Raw genomic sequence first — 25294 nt, 5'->3', positions numbered from 1 at the left:
CTTCTTTACTGGTTAAAAAGTTATATGCAAGACTGATCTTTGTGTGTCAAACTGAAGGGCTTTACTTTAACTGAATACTTTCTAAGCTTTGAAGTGTCTATTTAGGACTTCTTCTCTTTGCAGCTTTGTTGATGATGTTATCAGATCCTTGTCTCACTGTGAAGTCAGCATGTGCAGATGAAAAAATTATTTCATATTTAAAAAGGAAAAGACAGTTAAGATTTGATTTCACATACAGTGCGTCTATGTATCCGCTTATATGTATTTCGGCCTAATAGCCCTCTTCAGAACGGCAATTCATAGTCGCTCTGAACGTGAAAATAAATCTCTTCTGTCTTAGGAAGCAACTCTTAACATAGCTTCAAATGGACACAAATAGTGACATCTGATATTAAAATTCGTAAACTAATTTTCGAAACCAAATTCAGATTTTTTGCTTTAATCTGTGCCTTCTAAGAATTGCAAGGCAAAACAACAAGTTGATAAAGATGTTATTATTATTTCATATTTTTTGAGACAATTCTGATTGTATTGGGTTACAGAAATCATTGGACAGTTTTGCAAACTGGTGTGATAATAACGAATGAATTATTAATCATGAAAAATATCGGGTGATCCAGTTTTATAGATATCTTGAGTCTATGGTATTTAATTATAATTTAGAGAGTATTTTCATCAGGAGAGTCAGTGTCACAGATCTAAGTATGGTTTTTCACAAGAATTTGTCCTTTAATCTTCTGCAAATAGATCTTATATGCAACAAAGCTATGAGACAGCTTGGTTTCATTAAAAAAAGTACCAGAAATTTCCGTCAGATTGCATCTCTAAAAATTTTACTTTTCTCTTGTCTGCTCCCAAGTTGAAAATTCAACTCTGTTACTCAACCATGCATCAAAAAGTTAGAGAGAGTTCAAAGATTTCTTAAATACAGTTCTTTTAAACTGCATAGGCCATATTGTGATTCTGGTGTGATCAATTTCTCGAATCTAGATTCTCTTTGAACCTGAAGAGTTAACTTTGACTTGATCATTATTTTTCCATCCAATCTCTTGAATTGCTTCAGTTAATTTGTTTTGCATATTCTTTGCTGTTCATTGCTTCAGAATTCACTTTTCCATGTTCCCATTTATGTATTAATATCTTTAGGTTCTATTTGAAGCACTAAAATGCAAAATGATACTTTGTATAAATAAAGTGTGTACTTACAATTTCTTTAATGCTGGATTCTTGTTTAATTTTAACAGTGTGTTTGTCCCATTTGTTATCAATAAATAAAATTTAATAAAAAATACTGGATTTGTGTGAGATAATCAACAAATTCAATCTATTATGTTACATTGTAGCATAATTTTGCAGTTTTTATGTGATGATTTACAACCAGAAAGAACAAAACCAATTGTATCAATATAGCATAAAAGTGCAAATACCAAAAGCCAAGTCTACAGGCAATGATAATGATGCAAGTAACTAAAACACAACGTTAATTTACTAAAGTTCTTTTATTGTGATGAAAACAAAATGAAAATGCTTCCCAACAAGTATATACTAAGTTTAAAAGATAGTTGCCTTTTTTCTTATGATAGTTAGATATAAATAACATACGTTTATAAATTTATAAACATTTTAAACTATATTTAGTATAAATACCATCTAGAAAAATATCACATTAAATACTATTCGCATATCATCAAGTCGAAGTTATTACAAACAACTGAAAGAGTCAGAAATCGATTTAGATATTAGAGGAAAATAATATTGAGTGCATAATATATATTCGAGATGTATGTAAAAATAAAAATTTAATAATCTGATTAGTCTTCCAAAATATCCTCTCCATTTATGTCTTGGTGAGGTTCATGAACAACTACACCATTTTGAATTTCTCCATTTAGTTTTTCGGCAAAAACTGAATCTATTTCAGATATTTGAGCCAGAAAGTTTTGTTTTTGGTCAGCAGTCCAATGTATAAACCATTCTTTGAATAATTTCACCTAAAAAATAAGTATGTGTAAGACATTCATAATATAAACAATAAATCAATCATAATTTAAAAAGTAAGATAAACAATCTATAGTTATGCTACACAATATTTGCTGCAATGAATCTGCTTATATGTCAAGTAAAAAATAATGTTTTTTCCTTTCCTTCCTTTTCCCTCTTCTTATATCTGTTGAACCAAAATACTTGACCACATTCAAGTAGAGTACACAATTAAAAACTTAAAATTTCTTTTTTTGAATAACTTCAAAAACATACCAAGTATAATATCTCTAAAAGAGAACAGTGAAATGTAAGTACATGATACTTAAAATAAAAAATTGCACATTGGTATGTTTCCAAAAACATATCACACAAAGACTGTTGTACTTATGTCTATAAATAGGAAAAATATTTTGACCAAACAAGAAGGGTGCAATTCAATTCCTTTCTCATGTAGCTCATAAATTTTAATTACAAAAACTATTTAGTTGTGACAATAATATACTTGATTATAAAAAGGAAACCTCTAAAATGTTTTATAAGAAATACTTACTCTACATTCAAACAGAGACATAGGTTTGTCTCTACAATCAACATTTGAAATACTGTTAATAATCCCGTTTACATACGCCTTATTTGCATATTTTTCCGCCAATATAGGCAAAAAATCAGATCTTTGAAATTCACTCCACTCCTGAAACCACTGGACCAAATATCGGATTTGTGCATCTGCACTTAACATTGTCATTTTGATTACTGAGCAATTTTAAGCCTAGCTACTAAACAGTCACTAAAATAGAAAAGATATTAAAAAAAAATCTTTAAGACAAAAGAGAAAGGTTGAACATGACTGGTAAAATTATAGTGGTATATTCCAGACAAAACATCTGACGTGTTTTTATTACAGTTTACAAAAATTTATGACTTACCTTTCCCACTTGTGAATTTGAGGATTTTTCGTTTTATCGCATATTACCAGAGCATGAAGTTGAAATTTTACTTGTACTTATCAATAAATTCAATTTTCTTATTTACGGTACTCCTAATGTTATTAAACCCTATGCAGGTGATCCTACGTTCGTGTTTTTCAAATGCGGCCTTGACCTCTTCCTCTGTTACCGTTGTGAAGTTAGCAGGATTAAATTTTTACTTCTTTTTCCATAGGCGAAGAACCAAATATTTTTAGAATTAAAAATGAACAAACCGAAAACACAAAAGAATCTATAAAAGTACGTATTTTTAATTCCACAAATCATAAAGTTTTTTTATCACATTGCATTTATCTATATTAGAATTATACAAGTGGTTTACGATAATTTTAAATATCTACTTAATCATAAACACCTACGCCAATGCATGTTCCTGCTAGTTCGGAATTTGGCTTAATAGTTCAATCATTTAGATTAATTCTACTACATAGAAACGTAGAAACTTCAAGATGTCAAGTTGTCAACCATTTTATTTTAATGACATTTAATACTTCTGACAGTTGCATTTCAGTATTTTCTTTAAATTACTTTTGATACAGTTTTATCCACATTTATTACAGTTTGTATTTATTTAAATTCTTAGAAGGTAATTAAATATATATACCTAGATTTTAGGTCTATCCATGTAATTTTAAACCATATTTAGTTTATTATTAAATTTGACATGATGATATAACAAAATACTCTGTTTTTAGCAATAATGTCCTTATCACCATGGTTGAAGTCCCCTTTTACAGACTTAACGGGATCCCTAGTAAATCACCAATGGTATGGAGAATGTGCTGATATGGAGTTAAAAGTTTTAGACTGTCTAGATGCATATGGATTAGACAAAGGCTTAAGAAAATGTGATGATCTGATAGAAGACTTCAGGGAATGTGCTTTGAAAACAAAACAGTTTAAAAGAATGATCGCCATGCGAAATGAAAGGCACCGTCAGCATTTTGCCGGTGAGAGAACTTCAGAAAATAAATATGCTAAAGGTCCTGCCTATGACAGTTACTAAATAATTAATTATTGTAGATGTTTTTAGTTGTAAATAAATGTATTAAAAATTGTCCAACGTGAAGTTTTTGTTTTATAATAATATCTTAGGTTCGGCATTCAATTCAGCAAGTATTTCCCTATATGTATAAATATTTAATATACTTACCACAGAATTAGAAGGGATAAAATAATTTTTATTTAATTAAATAAAAAAGGATTGGTGCAGAGAATACAATAAAATTGACTATACAAATGAAGTCATTAAAGCGAATACAGATTACACTGGATACAACTCAGTATTTTTCAATTTTAATTCAGTAAAATCAATTCCCACCGACTTCCATTGTATATCTTGGGTTGCGCCAAATGTATGCAACTTACAGTGCTTTGTTGCACAATTATTACCTAATATTTCTTTGAACTAAACATTAAATTCTAACTAAATAAACAAGATAAAGTCAGATGCAAAGCTTAGTTATGAACGGACAAACCATAGAAACTATTTATGAATTTGTGTATGATCATATCTTAACTCTATCGTAAATACAAAAAATGATAACAGCAAAATTAACGCTCCTTGCTAACAGATGTTACTTTGGTTAATTAAAACAACTAAAATCAAGAAATATTTCGATAAGGAGAAAAAAAAAACTCCGATAAAACTAGTTTTAATATAGCTATGGACACTTACTCTAAAGATCTCAATTAAAATACAAATAGGGAACTAAACCAAATATTAAAAATTAAGGTAAGCAGATTGAGTTGGGTAAAAATCTTTGGGACAGATAATAAGATATAGAGAAAACTGGCCATATATAGGATTATCCTTAGATTTTAGAGGTTATAAATTAAAACCTTCACAAGTAAATAAATTTGCATTGAGATAAATCCAGAGCTGGATAAATCAGATATAAAAAAAATTATAGGCAACACTTTTAATAAGTTTATGTAGTTTGGGTTATTTATGTCTGGTGAAAATTCATCAAGTATAATACTTTTTATCAAAAAAGGAATTACTTTGTCTGAAATAAAAGACGAATAAAAAAACGATAGTTATTATTAAAAGTAAAATACACAACAATTTTGTTTATCCAAATATGTTAAATCGGTCCCATTTCTACCAATAATAAATTACAATAATTATATAAATACATATTAAAATATTTAAGCGTTTACTTAGGATTCAAGTACAATATTAGTAAGAAAAACTTTTATAATTATTTCTGCCCATTTCAGCCATTTTCTTTAACTTTTACTCATACTTCTCCGTAACATATACATTTTAAAAATCGGTTTTGGTTAGAGGAAAGTGGTACACAGTGATACATGGTTCACAGTGAAAACCGAAATTGCTGCCAACTGAAAATTGAAAACCAACTAGCTGAAAAGAGTTCTAAACAAGTTAGTCAATGTAGCAGTGCCGAACGTGGAACTCTAGTAACAACTTGAGCAATCATTTGTGCTAACGGCACATACCTTCCCAGCAATGGTGTTTCCGAGAAAATATTTCAAAACTCACATGGTAGCTGGAGCACCTCCAGGTACACTGGGATTAGCAACGCCCAATGGTTGGATGACGGCCGAACTCTTTTCACATGTTCTTGACCATTTCAGAAAGCATTCACATAGTACACCTGACAATCCTTCCGTTCTTATATATGACAATCATGAAAGCCATATATCAGTTGCTGTTCGAGCTGCAGGTGTGACTATTTTGACCCTACCTCCACACTGTAGTCACAAAATGCAGCCTTTAGATATATCTGTCTTTTTACCATTCAAAGCACATTACAATGATGGTATTGATTCTTGGCTTTTACGACATCCTGGAAAAGCTCATGCAAAATCCTTAACTCCTTTTAACATAATGTCAGGATTCCAGAAAAACGGAATTTATCCATTTAATCCAATCTTTGACGAAACAGACTTTTTAACATTAGCAGTATCTGACAGGCTACAACGGGACGATGTCCTCGATTATGAATTACCTGGACCTGTCACCTTACAATTTCGTAAAGAGACTACACCAGATATTGAACGTGCTGGACCATTTGGCACACAACTTCAGAACGAGATTACTCCAGAAAAAAAACTGGACCATCTAATATAGGATTTCAGCTATAAACAACTATGGAGAATAAACTTCCAACATTTGCTAGTCCAGAAGACTTAAGAGGGTATCCAAAAGCACCACCCCGTAAAGATAACAGGAAACCTAGGAAGCGAGATTAAATCACAATTATTACTGACACACCCGAGAAAGATGTGTTGATAGAGAAAGAAAGAGGAAAAGGGAAATCACTAATTAGTAAAAAGGATAAAGATCGTTTAAAGGATTTCCCTACAACAACCAAATTAATTAAACGGCAAAAAACAGAGTCTTACTACAGTAAAGAAAGTGATATCCAACTAGCCGATTCCTCAGATGATGATGATAATTGGATTCCTGAACAACCTGAATATTTTCGAAGTACTAATAATGACGATTTCGTGTTGGTACGTTTTCCTTAAAAGGTCCACTATTTTGGAAAGCTACTTACCGATATTAATGGCCAAAATGATTATGAAATTTCGTATTTACGAAAATTTAAGAAAATGGATGGTTCTTTTCGCTTTCCTCCATAGCCTGAATTAGCTCTAGTGAATAAAGTTGGTATAAAAATGGTTTTACCTCAACCGGTTTCCATGAAAAATCAAAGCTTGGCAGGCTATTACAAATTTAATATTGACTTTGGATCGTTAGATGTTCGATAAGGGCTTTACGTGGTCAAAACATTTTCTTAAGATACTAGATATAATATGTTTCACTGTGTACCGATTGTGGTACACAGTGAAACAATTTTCGGTATTTTTTCTTTAAGTTCTATTTTTTTTTCATTATGTGAATTTTTAGCGAATTTCATCCGTAGAATATTAAGAAAGAGTTAGTGTGCTTTGAAAATTTTCCATTTAATTCAAAAATAAATTTTTTGAACTCAAAAAGATTTTTTTTTGTTTCACTGTGTACTACTCCCCCTACCACAAAATGCATCAAATTTAGTGAGATATTTAAAGCAGTAAATTATACTTATCTCAATCGATCTATATGTAAACTACAAAGATCTTTGAAGAAAATATATGTTAAGATGATGTTTATGTACTAAAAATTACCTGTGCGTCTCTATTTGTTTTAAAATAAAACGTGCGTTAAATAATGTACATAAAAACGTCTAACAAATTTTAAAATATCCATAAGTATTTTAATAACAATAATAACAATGATTATGGAAATAATTTAATGATCATAATATTAATAATCCTTTTGACACCTTAGTTATATGGGTCATTAGATGAATTTGGTTGTAATGTATTTCAGCGTTTTCTGGATATACCAAACAAAGTAGTTAAATCAACGAATGTTGGTTAACTACTGCAATATCTCTCATTTTGTACACATTTTTTGTACTTTGGTACACAAATGATAGGGTAAAATGTTCTATCGCGATTTTTACTATAATAAACTAAATTGAAAACGGCATTTTTAATACAAACAACATTTTTACTGAACAAAAACGCTGAAACACAATATATTCAATGTACCATTCGAAGCTTAATTACATTTTATATCATGGAGTTGCGCCAAATATAGGCAACTTACAGTTAGTGTTGCATTGTTTCCGGAGTTCCAATATTTTTTTAAATGATAAACATATATAATTAATTTATTAGAATGCACAAATATTAAAAGCAATCAATATTCAAAACAAACCAATTAACAATTTATAAAATATTCAAATAATATTATTTAATCAAAAATCGTACAAAACTGTAAGAACTGTGCAACTCTGATATAAAACGGAATTTACCTGAATTCGATATAATCAACAATGATAATATTAACGATAATAAAATTAACGAATATTTAATAACAAATACTTGTACATAGATATTTAAAATATTTGAGGATATGCCAATATTATCCAAGTAAAAATATGGACTTTGCCAATTTTATCTTACTTATGCCTACCTATGACTGTTACATTCACAATTATATGTTTTTTGAAAATACATCGAAAATACAGGAATGTATAAAGTCAATGTGTCAATTCGTTCATTTTAAATAACAAACTTTCGTAAATATATCCTTCTTCAAAGAAGACTAAATTGTCATATATCTATTAATTCATTATAATTTGTGTAATTTCCCCATCTTCTCAATATAATTATTATTAATTTTGTTATGTTCACAACGTTTGCAACGATATCAGGAGTATTTGGAATAGGTAAAGGAATGAGAGAAGATAAGATTGTGAAAAACAGACACTAGCTAATAGACATTATAGACGGAAAACAATTACAATCTTCTACGACGAATGGGAGAGAAGGGGATATAGTACTGTCGACCCGTTTTTACTTTACCAACTATAACATCTTCATAAAACTAATATCTAGTCCATGTATATTATGTCTTTTACACATCATAAAGTCCCTTACACATAAATTACGTCATAAATGGCATTTCTACGTCGTCAGATTATTACCAACTTCTTAAAAATTCTCAAATGATAATTTTAGAATTATTTTAGTTATTCTGACTGATTCTTTAGAGACAAAAATGCCACCGAACCTATAAAAATCATACAAACAAGCTGAATTTTGCCGATAATGTCAATTTTGGGACCCCAAAAAATTTTCCAAAAAAGTTTACCATTCCTATCCCCTGGCTTTCATCTAAAACCCCCTCGGGTAAAATCGATTATGCTGCTCGATATTATCCTCCAGTATTTGATATTACCGTACAGGGACCAATATTGCACTTTACCTATAGCATGAAATTCCGGTTTGGGTTTTGGCGATAAATGTGAGGCAATTGAAATATATCTAAAAGACGCTGAATTTAAATTTTCACATTATAAACGATTTAAAACGTCTAAACTACTTTTTTTTTGATTACTCAGCAGACTCCAAGCTGAAACAGACAGACTAGACATAATATCCGAAGCCGAATTAGGTTTTAGATCAGAACACTCCAGTGAGCTACAAGTACTCAGAATAACACAGTACATAGCAGCTGAATTTAATGATAAACAATTCACAGGAGCTGTCTTCCTAGATGTAAACAAAGCTTTCGACAGAGTCTGGCATAAAGAACTGATCTACAAAATGAGAAGATACGGTTACAGCGGAGAAATGACAAGACTAATCTCTTCGTACTTGAGCAATCGTAGTTTCAGAGTTTTATCCGAACTTGGGAACCCGGAAGCTGGAGTGCCACAGGGAGCGGTACTGTCAGCTCTACTGTACACGATATACACAGCAGCCATACCTAGAACACCAGGTACACTACTAAGCCTGTATGCCGACGACACAGCGATAGCGGCCAAACACAGAAATGTAGACATAGCGGTAAACAACTTACAAACAGCGCTAGACGACATAGAAGAATGGAGTTTAAAATGGAAAATCGCTATAAACTGCGAAAAAACAAAGGCTGTACTTTTCAAAAAGAGGCACCAACAACCAGAAGAACAGGTGACTGTGCAAGACAATCTCATCGAGTCGAAAAGCAAAGCAAAATACCTCGGAGTAATCATGGACAAAGGCTTAACGTTTAGTAAACATGTATACGCTACAGCACAAAAAGCCAACATGGCAAGAGCATCAATAAGAGGCCTAGCAAGAAGAAAAAGCAAACTTAGAATGAAAACAAAAATAAGATTAATATATAGTACAATTCAAATCAAAAAAGAAAATACAAGCTGCACACAACAGCCTAAGAGAAGTAGTCAACGTACCGAGATACGTTGCAGAAAGATTCCTCTTTAGAGAACTACAACAAATCAGAGTGACTGATATAATGAAATAAAAAGCAAGGACAAAGTTTGCGGAGATAGACAATCATCCCAGTCATATATTGCGAGAGATCATGAGGTACGACGCTTTCCACAGATCCGCACAAAAGACCCAAACAACAAATAGTAGAATAAAACCAAACGTACTAGAGAGAAAATTAATAAATACACCAGAGAGAAAACAAAACACCAGAGAGAAAACAGTACAAAAAAACAACAAAACAACGCACAAAGAAGATAGCTCGTAGCTCAAAAAACTTGTGGACAATCGCAATGTACAGCGTGGACCCAGTTAATTTTAAGCAGATAATTATTATATTAATTACATTAATTCTGATTTTATGTTATAGGCATCCTCCAAAAAAAAAAGAAAATTCCAAAAAAACACAAAAAACGGCTTCGGCCACTAAAAAAATAAAAAAACTACTAACAAAAACCGGCGCAAGCCACAAAAAAATATTAACAAAAACCATTAAAAACCCGGGCACGTAGGGCCCAACCCCTTGAGCATCAAGTCGCCGAACTGAGCCTAGCTCAGAGCGGAGACTTGAGGCCCAAGTAAGCAATTTTAGTTCGGGGATAAGCCACAGTAAGATAACAGGATTATAGTGACAATGCGCTGTCCTAAGTTTTGAATTCGGTTAGGAAACCATGTTGGAGTTCTATTACACAGAACTCCCACATGAAGAGCATTTGGCTGATAGTTGTGCTCCTATCGCGCATCAGAGTGCTACAGAGGGGAAAGGGATGGTCTGGAGCATTGGAGTGCGATGGAGTGACTCCTGCTTTACTCGAGTTAATACACCTCGCTCGAATGAATTGTTACACCCGAACGTAATTCTTAGGGGTGAACGTGTCTCACAGACTGGGTTTAATTAAATTGCTTGCTTGAGGTTAAAACCGTGGTAAAACAAATGAAGCATGAAAGATGGCCTACCGTTCTCGTTCACGACGTAAGTATTCATAAAATATTAATGTCACCATATACTTTTTATACATATTTTTATATGTATTGTGTATCTAGATGATCAGTTTTGCACCCGATCTTTATTTTGTAAATTCATGAGGACATATTTTGAATGTGGCAGGTAATAGTTTTATGTCATATAGGTATTACATATGGTCTTAATGTATACTAACAATTTTGTACGATTTTCAACAACGTAACAAAATGTTTCATTTTTCAACAAATGTTTTCATTTGGTATAGCACTAACTCAACAAGAACTTGAAGAGGTTCTTTACGAATCAGATCTAAACCTTTCTGATAAAGAAGGACCCCTTATTTGTACCGCCAAAAAATCAGATAACCACAATTATGACTATATAAATTCTTCAGATAACTAGGATACCTCAGAAAAAACCTCACAGATTCTCTCGGAGTCAGTATTATCACTCTCATCGTCACTAACACTAGAAACATAGACGTCTCGTAGATCTATCAGAGTAGGTTGTAGTCGTGGTGCCAGAACAAGAGTAAGAAGTAGTGGAGGTCGCCGTAATGGTGCTCCAGTACCTCTACCAGTTTTAGCTGATGCATGGACCGGTAATTTCTCTCCCCTAGAAAAACCCCTTTACCAGCCAAGGTATAAAGAAGTGGATTGTCAGTTATGGACTCCTGAAAATTTTTTTAAGCAATATATTGATGACCGCCTATTGGAAACCATGACTGTGGCAACAAATAGAATATACCTTGGAAGAAAAGAACAGAGCTGAAATTGACAAGTAAAAACATTTATTGGTGTCCTATTCGTTATGAGTGCTATAGAGCGCCTGAAAATTAGAATGTATTGGTCGAAAAAGTATGGTGTTCTCATTGTCAAAAATGCTATGACGCGAACCCGATTTTTTATAATCAGAACATCTCTAAATGTTGTTTTTGATAATGAAATCGATGATCAACAAAGAGTAAACAAAATTTGGAAAGTCTTACCTCTGTTCAACAAAATATTAAATGATTGTCATGGTCAAATAAGATCTGATGATATAAGTATAGATGAAATGATAATATTTTTCACCGGTCATTGCGAAATTCGTCAATACTGCCCAGGAAAACCAAATCCTGTTGGTATTAAGATTTTTGTACTTGCCAATCTCAATGAGTTACTATACGATATGATAGTATATCAGGGTGATTCAACATTTCCAGAGCTTACAGCATAGAAATATGGCTTGAGTGAATCGGCAATTCTTAGTTTGTGTGAAAGTCTTGTTCCTGGTCATGACATTTACTTCGATCGCTATTTTACAACAATAAAACTTGACGATGTATTACTAGAAAGAGGTTTCCACGCAACAGGTACGATTGTAAACAAGAGAGTCCCTCGGAATTGTATCTTTTCTCCAGAAAAACAGTTCATGAAAAATCCAAGAGGTACATCTGAAACGAAGGTTCGAGGTGATGGAAGCATTGCCATAACTCGCTGGTTAGACAACAAACCTGTTACGATTCTGTCAACATACCAAGCTGCTAACAAACCAGATCAATGCAGAAGATGGTCAAAACATAAAAAGGAATACGAAATGGTTAATAGACCTGAGGTGATCAAGAAATACAATCAGTTCATGGGTGGAGTTGACCTTGTTGACATAATGTTAGTAGTCTGTCCGACATGAGCACGTACAAAAGATTTTTACCGTAGAGTTGATTTCGCGCGCGTAACTGACATTAAAAATCGACGGTAGCTTCAAGCGTCGTTTCTGAGAGAACGGTTTATTATACACAAAAAGTTTTAATAAACATTTTTGTTCAAAATTATCTCATCTACATTTTTTATTTAAAACATTTTTTTCTACAACGCTACAACGTACAGATTCTTGTTAAATCGATTTTTTCCGTTCCCCATCTTTTTTGGGGTAGAAAAATTGATATTCTCAGCAAAATTAAGTTTGTTCGTCTTTTCAGAGATCAAATCTCCGATGACTGGACTATTTGTATTTTAAATAAAATAAAATGTTGGGGCATGTCTATGTTTAGTACTCAAAAAACATTACTTTACATAAAATATCAATTAAAACAATATGAGCTGTCATAATGTAATTTAAAATTATCTCAAACCTTCATAGACAAGGCCAAAAACTCGGGTTGGTTCGGAAAAATATTCCCATGTGATTCTTTTGATTGTAAAATGGCGATTTTCAAGGGTAAAAAACATAATAAAAAATATTATTTTTTAAATTATCAAGTGCGTAAATTTAAGTTCAAACCTTTGAAATTCTTAATGAAAATCCTGGGCTTATTTTATTTTAAAATATTGTTTTTTAATTAATAATGACACGCGTATGGCAGGGCGGGCGGTCATTTGTACAGTTGGTTCTTAAAAGAACTGATTCGACTCTTATTAAGATTTTGAGCACTGTATTTGATTGGTGTGACATTATATTTATTATGACAAATTGTAATAATTATTAAGGTCTAAATTTTGATATTATTTTGAATTCCTGCATTTTATAAAGATTATATAACTGATAGTTTTTACATAAAATAGGGTTGTTGTTATTATTTTTATTATTATTAAGGAATAAAAAAAACGACTTAACAATATATTAAAGCAAGAATTGTAATAAAATTAAAAGATAACTGGGCACTATCAGAGGCGGCAAAACATTTTAACATAAGCAGAACCACAGTTTTTCTATTGATAAAAAATGGAGGGAATAGGAAACTCTCGAAAGAAAGCGAGGGTCTGAAAGACCAAAACTATACTAAATTTATGTATGTAAAAATAAAATTAATATTTTGTAATATCTTCATCAGCATTGATAACAGCTTGTAGTCTTCGGTTCATCTGCGTGAAAGGAACTATGAAATTGTCTTCTTCAGAGAGCTCTTCCCAAACCGGTTGTATACCGCGCCACAGCTCTTCAGCAGTTTGAGGTATAAAATTACGCCGATACAACCGTTTTATAATAACCTCCCACACATTCTCGATTGGGTTTAAATCTGGACTGTAGCTGGGCCATGGTAAGGTTTCGATGTTATTATTCTGGAGACAATGATTTGTTATATTTGCAGTGAGATCAGGACAGTTATCTTGTTGGAGGATAAAATTATTTTCTGGATGTAACTGTTCTACACTGGGAAACATGATGTTTTCTAGAATATTCAGGTAAGTCTACCCAACAAACCTGCCATCAATACGCCATACCATTTCCATTCCTCTAGATGAAATCCATCCTCACACAGTGGCGTTAAAATGACCAGCTGCTCAATATCTATCAACATATAGAGGATTAAATCTATTATTATCTGGTCTATACATCCCAATTTTGCCCTTTTTAGAAGATTGAAAAATTTTCTCATCTGTAAATATTACCCTGTCCCAAAATCATCATTTTGTAGCTGACGGTTTAAAGCAAATATAAGTCTTGATTGGTCCTGTTGTGGTGTAAGAGCTTGTTTTTTGCTGCTGTTCGGTACCTAAGATGCAATGCTTTAATTCTGCGCCAAGTTGTTGTCTTTCTTTCCGGAAACTGTGACATAATTCTTGTAGTTTTCACATCTTTAAAAGGATTCTCTTCTAACCTCTCCAAAAGTGTACGATCTTCATGAGCGGTAGATATTTTTGGTCTTCCAGAACCTTGCTTTCTTTCGAGCGTTTCTTGTTCTCTCCATCTTTTATTAATATTAAAAACTGTTGTTCTGCCTACGTTAAAATGGTTCGCTACGGCAGATAGTGACCAACCATCTTCTAATTTACAATTCTTGTTTTTAGTTCTTTGCTAGCATGTTGAGTCATTTTTTGAGGTTGAACAGAATAAGTTATCTGACAAATTTTAAGATTTGGCAGTGGCAGTATGTAAATAATAAGTATTTATCCTTTAAAACACTGCTCAATTTTCTACAAAATACTATTTAAGAGTCGTATCAGTTTTTTTAGGAGTCAGCTGTACAATGAGAATTCAAACCAGCAATTTGTGCCAGAGATCTTGTTTCTCTCTCTTATACACGCCGTAGCCCGAGTGCCCGTTCTGTCATAAGCACTTCATTAACGATTAAAAAACAATGTTTTAAAATGAAATAAGCCAAAAATACTTATAGAATAAGGCTTGAACTTGAATTTAGGTCATTGCTGAATTCAAAAATACTATTTTTTACGTGTGTTTTTGAGTGTTATAACTCGAAAAAGATCAAGTGTATTGAAAAAATACAAAAAACCCATTTTGTTCAGAATGATCCAAAAAATTAAAAAAAAATTGTCCGGGCCAAAAAAATTGATTGTTACAGTTTGTTAAAAAAAATTGTTACTATTATTGAATTCAAAATATTTGCGTGCACTTTTTAACAGGTAACTCATTCTTAATGCATTCTCTTAATTTTAAATGTATGTAAAAATGTGAGTTTAATTAACTACGTTCTAAACCGAGTGATCCTGCAGTGGGATCTTGGGGTATAAGAAATTTATTCATTTTCACAAAGAACCTCATGAGAGGCAAGGAACAATACGGTGATGTTTAGAGATATGAAATTGGCTCTAAAAATACAATGTCTGATTTATCCAAGTTTTATTACAACTGCAAAGTTTGTGTAAAACTTATTGAGGTTGCTGGTTTAATAATTAAAATAATAATGAAAAAAATACAATATTTGATTGTAAATAAATTGGCAATTAATTGAAAATTTAGGAGAATACCTGGCGTAACTCATTAATGTTGTCTGTACAAAGAAAATCACTTACCATAAATCAATGATATTGTATGGCCTTTTTGAAAGGCGATCATTTAAATGAATAGTTCACAGAAATTTGACATTTTGTAGCGTTTTTTGTGCTTTCGAGGCAATTAACAACATTTGTATTTTTTGAACTTGAAAATAGATTAACATGTGTTAGCTAGTTTAAAAATAAGAATTTACTGAATAGAAGAGAAAAACATACTGTAATCTTTTAAAGTAAATAAGTAATTAGAATATATGATCATATTATAATGCAGTAATAATAATATTAAAAGCACAATATGTAAATAAATACTAAATATTTTCCCAAACAACTTCTAATGCAATTAGTTGTATATGTCCCTAGAGCTTTAAGAGATTCGAAAACGTTGGTAACTATGAATCCCTTGTTAAACAGCGGTTTGTTTTGTATTTAATTTTGCTAATACAAATTATTTACTTTTTCGTTGCAGTTTTTTATCATGCACTCATCTAAATTGATAACGTAAAATTGGGTGACGTGCATAAGGAAATCACTCATATAGTGAATTCTCTTTACTTCCTCCACTAATTTTGTAGGTTTATGTGTTTATTTTTCTATAAACATATATTTCATAGCTACTGTCGCAACATCAAAAAACTACCAGTTTAAAAAAGTTTTGCTTAGATAATAAACGCTCAGTGTTCTATATCTAAATTAAATTCACTGGACAAGTTTACGAAGGTTGGATTTGGTTTTATTTATTGTACAGATAATTCCTCCTCCTCCTCTATCTTTTCTCCTTCGTAAGGATGTAGTGGCGTCATGTAATTTGTTTGACTATTTCTGTCCAATTATCTCTCGCCTGTGCATGTTGTTTTTCTTCGTATTTGGTCCGACCCTCGTACTGGAGATCTTCCTCTGGATCTTTTACCCGCTACGTTACCTTCAACCATCATTCGCTTCTTGCACCATGCCTTCTCTTCTTCTAGTTATATGTCCAAAATATCTCAGTATATTTTGGTTGATAGTTGTAATGAGTCTAGTTTTTATGTTAAGTTCTGCTAAAATTGAGTTATTTGTGCGATGGGCGCATGATATCCGCAACATTCTACGGTAGACTCACATTTCAAATGCCATTATACGCTTTGAGTCGGCTTTTTATTGTTTAAGTTTCTGAAGCATAGACGGCGATAGAAAATATCAATGTAACTACTTCGTAACCTGCCATGTTTCTTATCTCAGCTTGGTTGTTTCGGTGGTTTTGAACCAAACTTACTATGGCAGCACAATTGGAAAGTAGGAAGAAAACCAGAAGAATATTAGGGGCTGTTTTTCGCGTACGACCAACGAGTTAGAAGGTCTTATGAAGGCAGAATCATAGGACTATGAGTCAATAGAAGTGTCCTGGGAACTGTTAAAATGTAAGTCCGAGGAGTTGATTGCTAAACTGCTGAATTATCATTAGAATGCTCTACTGAGACGGAGCTAGAAGCAGAGATAGAAAGTTGTGTTGATGTTGCAAGTTTATGGCGGTAATTCTGGACAGCAATGTGTAGATTTATTTTCTGTGTTTTTGACGGGGACCAATTCCTTCCGTTCAGTCAGTTCAAAATATTATTAAAAAATTTGAGAGTTGTTATTGCCTCAAAAATTGCATAAAATGTCACGCTCAAGAATTATCACCAGAAAAAGTTGAGGAAAGAGAATACCGGGATACACAAAATTTGTGCAACAATCGAGGTAGATTCAACACGTTCAAGTAGAAGCGTTGCTAGGAAGTTGGATGTTAATGAATGTTAGAATAGAGTTTTGTGAAACGATGGCTAATGATGAACCCAATATTATTAAAAACATTCTATTTAGTGATGAATCTTCTGTTTCGTTAGTAGGGAGACACAATCCTTCCATTACAAGGTATTAGGCGCGGGAAAACTAGCAAAGAAATGTTGTTTACCGAACTCAACGTCCTCAAAAAGTTAACGTCTGGAATGTCATTTTAGGAGACCATATAATAGCTCCATTTTTTATTGAGAGCAACTTAAATAGTAGAGTATACCTCGATTTGTTACATAATCATTTCTTCCCGCTATTCTCTGATGTAAATCTGGAGAATGTTTGGTTCCATCAAGACAGCTGTTCAGTTCACACCGCTCGAATAATTAGGGTGTACCTAAACAATACTTTCCCGAATCGAGTTATCAGTGGAACAGGCGATATTAAGAGACCTGCGCGATCTTCAGATCTTACACCTATGGACTTCATTTTTTTTTGGATTTGGATGAATTAAGAAACCGAATAAGAGAAGTCTATAATTCTATTACAGCAGAAGCTCTTACATCACATTTGCCCACAGAAGTTTTTATGACAGATTGGGATACCGTTCAGCAGTAGAAGGTCAAATATTTGAATCATTTATGTACGACATAAAAAATTATTGCTTATTATATTAGGAATTATTTTTTATTTTCAATCTTTTCACCGCTTTATAATGGTCAGCGTATTTTTATCGAGTTTATGTTATAAGAAATGAACTGGGTGTAAGTAAGTAAAACAAAAATCGACGGACGGAGTCTTGCGTTGTTATGTGCTACTAAATGGCTTTCTCGTTTTCTGTTTTCTGTCTAGGTGTTGGAGCGGAGGGGATCGGAGAATTACAATTACCTGGTACGAGGCAATTTTGCCGATTTTAGCGCTTTATGTATTTGTAATATCTAATCCAAAACATAACGCACTGTATATTCAAGTAAATATAATTCTAAGTACAAGAAATAATACTGAATTTAAACTTCGTAGTTGACTTGTCTAGTAAATTTAATTTAGAATAATAGTACACTGGGGGTTTATTATCTACGCAAACTTCTTAAAATGGATAGTTTTTTGGTGGTGCGACAGCCACCTTCGTATGTTCTACCACAAATTTTTTGGTTTCCATACATTTTCGTTTTCTTTCTAGATTTATTTACATTTTCAACCTTCATTATGGACAAACTAAATAAGTAGTCCAAATAAACCACTCGTATTTATCGATTTTTCAGCGTTCTTGCAGATAAATATTGAAAAGCGTTTGAAAAGTTGTTATCTTCTAAGTTATGTCGACAAATTTGATTTCGAGATTCGAAAAGTTATTATAAAAAGGGGTTTGTTAACATCAAATGTGGCATTCTTTTAAAAAAAGTTAAATATTTCAAATGCCACAAGTAAATAGCTTCCGTACAAATATGTAGATAAAGTTTAATATTTTAATTAATAATCACATGAATATTAAATATATTTTTACATTAAACTCACACGCCATAAGATCTTTATTAAACTCGTGTTTTTCTTCATACCGGTACCTTAAAGTACAAAGAAAATTCTAAATGATATGTGCAACAGCTATGACTGGACCAGAATGTGCCAGCGCGATATTTGTTCTTGTTGAAATTCTTTCATATCCATCCAATGGGCCAGCTCCTCCGCTCCGCTAGAATTCAAGCCCAAGCTGAACCATCCCAACATTTCTTTTTTCTTGGTTACACCTTTTCTGTTGTAAACAGATACCATTAGAGTTACATCTGCGAGCTGGAAAAGCGCCACCTGTCGAGAAAATAATAAAACAATAGGTTCGAAGACAATATAAAGAGCTTCCTCAAATATAGTGCCTTCATTATCCTAACTGTCTCTTAAAAATGATGTTTAAGTAATAAAAATAACGCCCCTTTATAAATCTTCTATTGTTGATAATTTATAAGTTATCAGGACTGACTTAAATCCTAGTTAAAATAATCGAGTCATGTTTTACAATAACCACCATGTCAAATTTGTTATTTTTCAGGAAACGAAAAAAACAAGCGATAGATTCGGCCGTTACTTGATGGAAATTCATTGTATCTAACAATAAAACACTTAAAACTTTTGTTTTCGACACTTCCATAAAATTTATTTTAAATTTTTATCACTACAGCTGTTTCGGCCAGAGAAATCGAATCTATCACTTATTTAAAAGAAGTCAGTATCGGGCTTTTGACTATATTGTTTTCAAGATAACTTTTGAAACGTAGATTTGCGACACAAAACATCTGGTTTTTAAACATATGTTTGCAAAATAAAGTGTTTACAACCCAAGCCCAGCGGCACAAGCAGGGATACATCACGGCAAGACCAGATGGCTGAAAGATGACAGAAGACACCAGTATAAAAAGCGAGATATCATAGCTGTTTATCTTAAGGTATGTCATTCAGAACTGAATTAGAGATTAAATAATATAGAATTTGACATCCTAGATTCTAACTTGAGAATTCAAATAGATAATATAATAGATAAAAAATTCAATACACAGTGTAAAAAACTAAATATTCTAATTTGCAATAGTACAGAACCCAATGTTCATTATACAAAAAGTTTTTCGAACCATCATTTTTTCGATAGATTTATAAATTTAACAGATACTAAATTCAGTAATAGTGAGATACAACTTTTAGAGAAATAATTTAAACACAACTTGCCTCAACATAATAATCAAAAATCTTTGGAATATTTAGGTGTAGAATGTGAAGTAGCATTAAACAAAACTACCAATATTATCGAAAAAAGTTTCATATCATATCAAAAGATAATCAGTTCCTAGTTCATGCATCCCAAAAACATTGTACTATAGTTGCCGGCTATAAAAGATAGAACCTTTCCTTCTTAAACCCCCACTATATTCGTTGCTTATTTTACCGTTTACATACCAAAATTATGCATAAGTCAAGGCACTATATTTGTGAATGTACCATACATTGATTTACCTGGAATATAAAGGTCTCTTTAAATAATGGATTTGGCTGTCCCCTTCTAACCGAAGTTTTGCTTTGTGCTAATTCTTGGCCTGTACTACTGACTAAATACAGTTTAACATAAGTATCTGGAGGTCGGTTGATAGCTAGGTTTCTTAAAAGATAACTAAAAAAAAAGTTTAAAATAAAATGCGATTTTGAAAATGATTACATTGGGATATTGTAACGTAAGCGGTTTGACTAAGACCATAGAACGATTTTAGTATTGATTATTATAAAGTCTATCCAACGAGAAGAGATAGCGCACCAAAAGAACAAGGCGTTGCCAAATTTATCAGGACCGGATTTAACATTTGCTAATAACTACCGACCGCACATTCGGCAAGCAACTGAGAATTTCAGATTTCAGTTCATCAGTCGTTAAATAGCTTTCGTGAAGATTACACATATCGGCGCATTTAATCGAACTTATTGCGTGTTTATATTTATTAAGAAGGAAACCATTCTGTATGCTAAACATTTTTACACTGTTTGCAGTTTTATGGTCTAGTTTATAGTATTACAATGTCGAGCTCTACATATTCTGCGGAGGAATTTACTCCAAAAAGCGGTCAAAATTACGTGCATTTAATAGTACGGAAAAAAGCGTTATATATAATATTTATACATCGACAATGGAATCGCGTCCTGAAGCTTTAATATAGTTAAACAGATTGCTTCTACCAGCGGAGTAGCTGAAGCTTCTGTGTACAGAATTATAAGGGAAAACGAAATAACAGAAGGATTTTCTTCACCGAAAAAAAAGCCCAGAAAAACCATACTGGACAAATGGACGATACGACGAACTGTATATCAATTTTTTTTCCAAACGTGATACCAACTATAGACAAAATTCTTGTAAATGTCAACGACGACGAAAGCTTGTCAAATTTTAAACGCAGTACTTTCCATAAACTTCCAAAATCATTAGATTTTAAATACGTTCATAGGAGTAGAAAGAGTGCTTTATTAGAACGAGAAGAGGTTATTTTATAGAGGCGAAATTTTTTAAAATGCATTAAAAAATTTCGCCTCTATAAAATAACCTCAATCTCTAATTTTTTAAAATGCATTAAAAAATTTCGGTACCAACACAGGAAAATGTATTATTTAGTTGAAACGTGGGTAAACATACAAAATCTCATGTGTGACCTCATATTAACGAAACATAATCTTTATTTATTTGTTAATAATATTAAATATGCAGTTAATATAAGCTATGGTAGTTTGCCCATTCTTTCCTACCAAAGCATGATTTTGTGTATTATTGACCTGTAGCATTTGGGAACTCGAAGGTCTACCTTCATTTGTTGTTCTGCTTCAAGATCGATGAGAATGGTTTGTTATTTTATGTTTTATTGTGTCTTTTCCAATTTTTTCAGCTGACATTTTCGTCCACTTAGATACGGTGTTGATTCCAAGTGGACAGATTTTGAACCAATATCCATCCTTCCAGTTAGGGCGAACGATAAGAAAGAGTCTATCTGATAAAATCTTTGGTCTCCTTTTTTCCATTAATTTCAAAAATAATCTAACTGGGCATAAATTTTCGTTTGATGAATTTCTTCATTTGCTGCTTGCCAAACTTTTCGAACCGCCTTGATTTGTTTTGTAAAAAATGTTGTTGTATTCAATTTGGCCCGTAAATTCTCCCATATCAAATTCCTTCTGGAAAAAGTGAATCTTGCAGTTTACAGCCTCATTGCCTCTTCAAGCAAGTTCCAATGAGCAAAGGTGAAAAAACTTTTTTTGTGCTCTGAGGATTTTTAATAGTTCTTCGGTGGATAATGCTTTTGAACTGAGTTTTCTTTTTTCTTGAACACTTTGAAGCTGCCTCCGCTTGGTATCTCTGGCCAATCTTGCATATTTGGAAGATATATCTGTGAAAGGGTCGATTCTCATGCCGTATTCCGTAAAATAGTTTTCTTGTACCATTTTTGCTGTAGTATTCCACATTGACTTTACAGACTACTCTTTATAGTCTTCGCCATTTCATCTTTCATGTTAAAGGCATAATCATCATAAATTTCTCACCCGTAGGAACTCCGAAAATTGGGTCCAAATAGAGCTTCTGAACCTCTGTATGTTCAATGGGGCATTTTCCGAAACCAATTTTTTGTTTTCTTCACCTGACTGGCATCCAAATCCTGATTTTTTCGTCTGGATTCATTATATCTGTTCAAAATTGATTACGCCTCAATAACGTTTGTCAAACAGACACAGGCAACAAATTACCAGACACCTTCGTGACGGATCTGTCATAATTTTGTCGCTGAAAAATCACGGGCAGGAAGCAGTTTTGTCAGTAGGAAACGTGGCGTTGCTAGGATGTTTTATCAGTTAACATAGTCTAGTGAAATAGTCATAATTATCCCCCTAATCTCATTTATCATTTGTAAACGTTTTTGATAAAAATAATGCATAACATACTGTAGCGTGATTAAATAAAACGAGCGGTTCGAATTTATATAAATATATTTATTTATAAGTTTACAGTTCGCTACTCTCTTATCAACTAACTCTACTTCTAACATTGTTACCTATTTATACTACAGTTACTGTATCGAGAATATTCTGGCGTTGTCCCACCTCTAATTCACCTACGTGACCGGTTATTCTCTCTCGCACTCGATACGCCGCGAACTTTCGAGAGTATTAGAGATGCAATGCAACCGTTACCTGGGCCATGCCAAAAGTATGTTCGTAACACTGCTCCCCTCTTAAATCTGATCGTCCCGATCAGCAACTCCGGTAGACACAGCATGGCGGAATCTACAGGACTCTCCAGCTCTGCATGAACCCTTTAGAAAGAAATAACAGTCTACTGACTTTGAAGGATACGATCCCATCGGGTTAATGCAACACACAGTAATTCGTACGCCGGTGTCTCGGAAGATCACTTCAAGCATGCTTCTGACAATCTTCCAGTCCAGATGATCTAGTGCATGGCCTATCTTGGGTAAGGCCAAATTCTTGATGTCGTAATTGCACACAATTTTCTTCAAATTAGTTAGAGCACGCCATATATCCTCGTAGCTTGCCCTGTCTGTATAAGACTTCCTGGTCACCATATACAGCAAAGATCGGGAACCATCTTCTAATCTCAGTACTCTTCCAACTTTAGGCTGCTGGTTTTTTAACTCGTCCAAACGACCGAATTTCTTATAAAATACGGATGAGATTCCTTTAGTCATCTCAAGATCTTGGGCAACACAGTGGGCTAGAGAGACGTTATGCGGAACACTAAAAAGATCCTGCTGAACTTCTGTGGTCACGCCGAATCTAGCACTCTTTCTCTCTGCGTAATTTGACATAAATTCATTAAAGCTTGGTCGCCGGTCATCTTTGATCTCATGTTGAAGGGTTCGTGCTTCTTCTGTTTCATTTGAGCCAGCATATGGTGCAAGACGATTTATGTGAACTACTTTTGGTTTACCTTTCGGCAACTTCTTAATTCGGTATATTACGTCATTTATTTTCTTTTTAATTTCATATGGACCTTCCCATTGTCTTTGCAGTTTGGGAGACAAGCCTCGACGACGTTGTGGATTATAAAGCCAAACAAGATCACCTACTTCATAGCTTTCACTCTTGCATCGAGAATCATATTGATCTTTCATTCTGTCACTGGCTATCTGGATGTGTTGTCGGGCAAGTTCATGAATGTTGTTCATTCTTAACTTCAGGCGGTCGACATAATCTTCGCTTGCAACATGTTCTTCGGAAGGTCTGCAGCCAAACTCTAGGTCGCAGGGTAAACGAACTTCACGACCTAACATCAGACAGGTTGGAGTCTGGCCTGTAGTTTCATTCACGGCCGAGCGGTAGGCCATTAGGAATAAATGAATGTGCTGGTCCCAATCTCTTTGATGTTCTGATACAACTTTGGACAGGTGTTTACTCATTGTTCGGTTCATTCTCTCGACCATTCCATCTGATTGAGGATGCAGGGGTGTCGTTCTGGTCTTATTGACACCAATCAATTTACAAACGTTTTGGAATAGGGTTGACTCAAAGTTTCGCCCTTGGTCGGAGTGGATCTCCAAAGGAACACCAAATCGGCTAAAGAATTCTTTAACAAGTACCTCTGCAACGGTAGCAGCTTCTTGATTTGGTATCGCATAGGCCTCAGTCCATTTCGTAAAATAATCCATGGCTACCAGGATATATTTATTTCCATCATTTGTCTCTGGAAGTGGACCTGCAATGTCGATTGCTACTCTTTCCATAGGACTACCAACATTGTACTGTCTCATGGGTGCCCTCTTTTTACCAGCTGGCCCATTACTGGTTGCACACAGTTCACATTTCCGGCACCATCTTCTTACATCATCTTTACAGTTCACCCAATAGAACCGTTCCCGAACCTTTTGCAGAGTCTTCGTGATACCAAAGTGTCCACCTGATGCACCGTCATGCAACTGACGCAATACTTCTGACACTTTACTTTTAGGTACAATCAACTGAAGCTTAGTTTCTGTACCATCATCGTTCTCAAAGGTTCTATACAGAAGATCATCTTTCAGCACTAGACAATTCCATTGGCTCCAGTAACACTTGACTTCTGGACTACATGCACTAATGTCTTGCCAAGAAGGTCTTTCACTTCGACGCATCCAATCCAATACTCTTTTTATACATGGATCATCTGCTTGAGCGTCTTGTAGCTGTTGAGGCTGCCATTGATCATTAATGACGGTGGTTCGTCTCACGGGGCAAAGTCGTTCTTCTAATTTAAGACAGTGATTACAATTTGCACTGCACGGCCGTCTCGAAAGGGCATCAGCATTTGAATGAACTCTGCCAGCCCTGTGTTCGATCTCGTAATCATATTCTTGCAATCGTTCTAACCATCTTGCCATCTGGCCCTCTGGATTACGGAATTGTAGAAGCCATTTTAGAGCAGCGTGATCCGTGCGAAGAAGAAACTTTCTGCCATACAAGTATTTATGGAAATGCTCGCAAGCCTTTACTACGCCTAGCAATTCTCTCCTAGTAACGCAATAGTTTCTTTCTGGTTTTGACAAGACTTTGCTAAAGTAAGCGATGACTTTCTCCTGTCCATCTTGGATTTG

General features: G+C 33.5%; 3 protein-coding genes across 5 annotated transcripts in view; 1 reads left to right on the top strand and 2 right to left on the bottom strand.

The window, feature by feature from the left end:
- Nucleotides 1-1480: 1480 nt before the first annotated feature.
- On the bottom strand, nucleotides 1481-3100 carry LOC140444692 (uncharacterized protein C14orf119). Its single transcript, XM_072536456.1, has 3 exons — nucleotides 2910-3100; nucleotides 2534-2770; nucleotides 1481-1991 (listed from the first exon to the last, which is right to left on the bottom strand). The coding sequence occupies exons 2-3, from the start codon at nucleotides 2726-2728 to the stop codon at nucleotides 1812-1814; spliced, it is 375 nt and encodes a 124-aa protein (XP_072392557.1). The 5' UTR covers nucleotides 2729-2770; nucleotides 2910-3100; the 3' UTR covers nucleotides 1481-1811.
- A 300-nt stretch (nucleotides 3101-3400) lies between these two features.
- ND-15 (NADH dehydrogenase (ubiquinone) 15 kDa subunit) lies at nucleotides 3401-4027 on the top strand. Its single transcript, XM_072536457.1, has 2 exons — nucleotides 3401-3555; nucleotides 3665-4027. The coding sequence occupies exon 2, from the start codon at nucleotides 3670-3672 to the stop codon at nucleotides 3973-3975; it is 306 nt and encodes a 101-aa protein (XP_072392558.1). The 5' UTR covers nucleotides 3401-3555; nucleotides 3665-3669; the 3' UTR covers nucleotides 3976-4027.
- Nucleotides 4028-4997: 970 nt separating this feature from the next.
- The window catches only part of Syt14 (Synaptotagmin 14), a 64899-nt gene continuing 44602 nt past the window's right edge, over nucleotides 4998-25294 (bottom strand). For all 3 annotated transcript variants that reach the window (XM_072533921.1, XM_072533918.1, XM_072533920.1), the window contains exons 9-10: nucleotides 20193-20346; nucleotides 4998-18998 (exon numbers count right to left, since the gene is read on the bottom strand). In XM_072533921.1, coding sequence (XP_072390022.1) covers nucleotides 18798-18998; nucleotides 20193-20346 — 355 coding nt within the window. In that variant the 3' untranslated portion in view covers nucleotides 4998-18797. The remainder of the gene's footprint in view (nucleotides 18999-20192; nucleotides 20347-25294) is intronic.

Source organism: Diabrotica undecimpunctata, chromosome 6 (genome assembly GCF_040954645.1).
Source record: "Diabrotica undecimpunctata isolate CICGRU chromosome 6, icDiaUnde3, whole genome shotgun sequence".
Classification (NCBI taxonomy): Eukaryota; Metazoa; Arthropoda; class Insecta; order Coleoptera; family Chrysomelidae; genus Diabrotica; species Diabrotica undecimpunctata.
Note: the sequence above shows the minus strand (reverse complement) of the source record. Positions and strands in the feature narration are given on the sequence as shown.

What these genes read in the sequence shown, in the direction of transcription:
- LOC140444692 (XM_072536456.1), bottom strand. Translation starts at nt 2,728, where the DNA reads ATGACAATGTTAAGTGCAGATGCACAAATCCGATATTTGGTCCAGTGG. An exon ending in TGTCTCTGTTTGAATGTAGA is followed by an intron (nt 1,992 to 2,533) that starts GTAAGTATTTCT and finishes CTTATTTTTTAG; the next exon opens with GTGAAATTATTCAAAGAATG.
- ND-15 (XM_072536457.1), top strand. Translation starts at nt 3,670, where the DNA reads ATGTCCTTATCACCATGGTTGAAGTCCCCTTTTACAGACTTAACGGGA.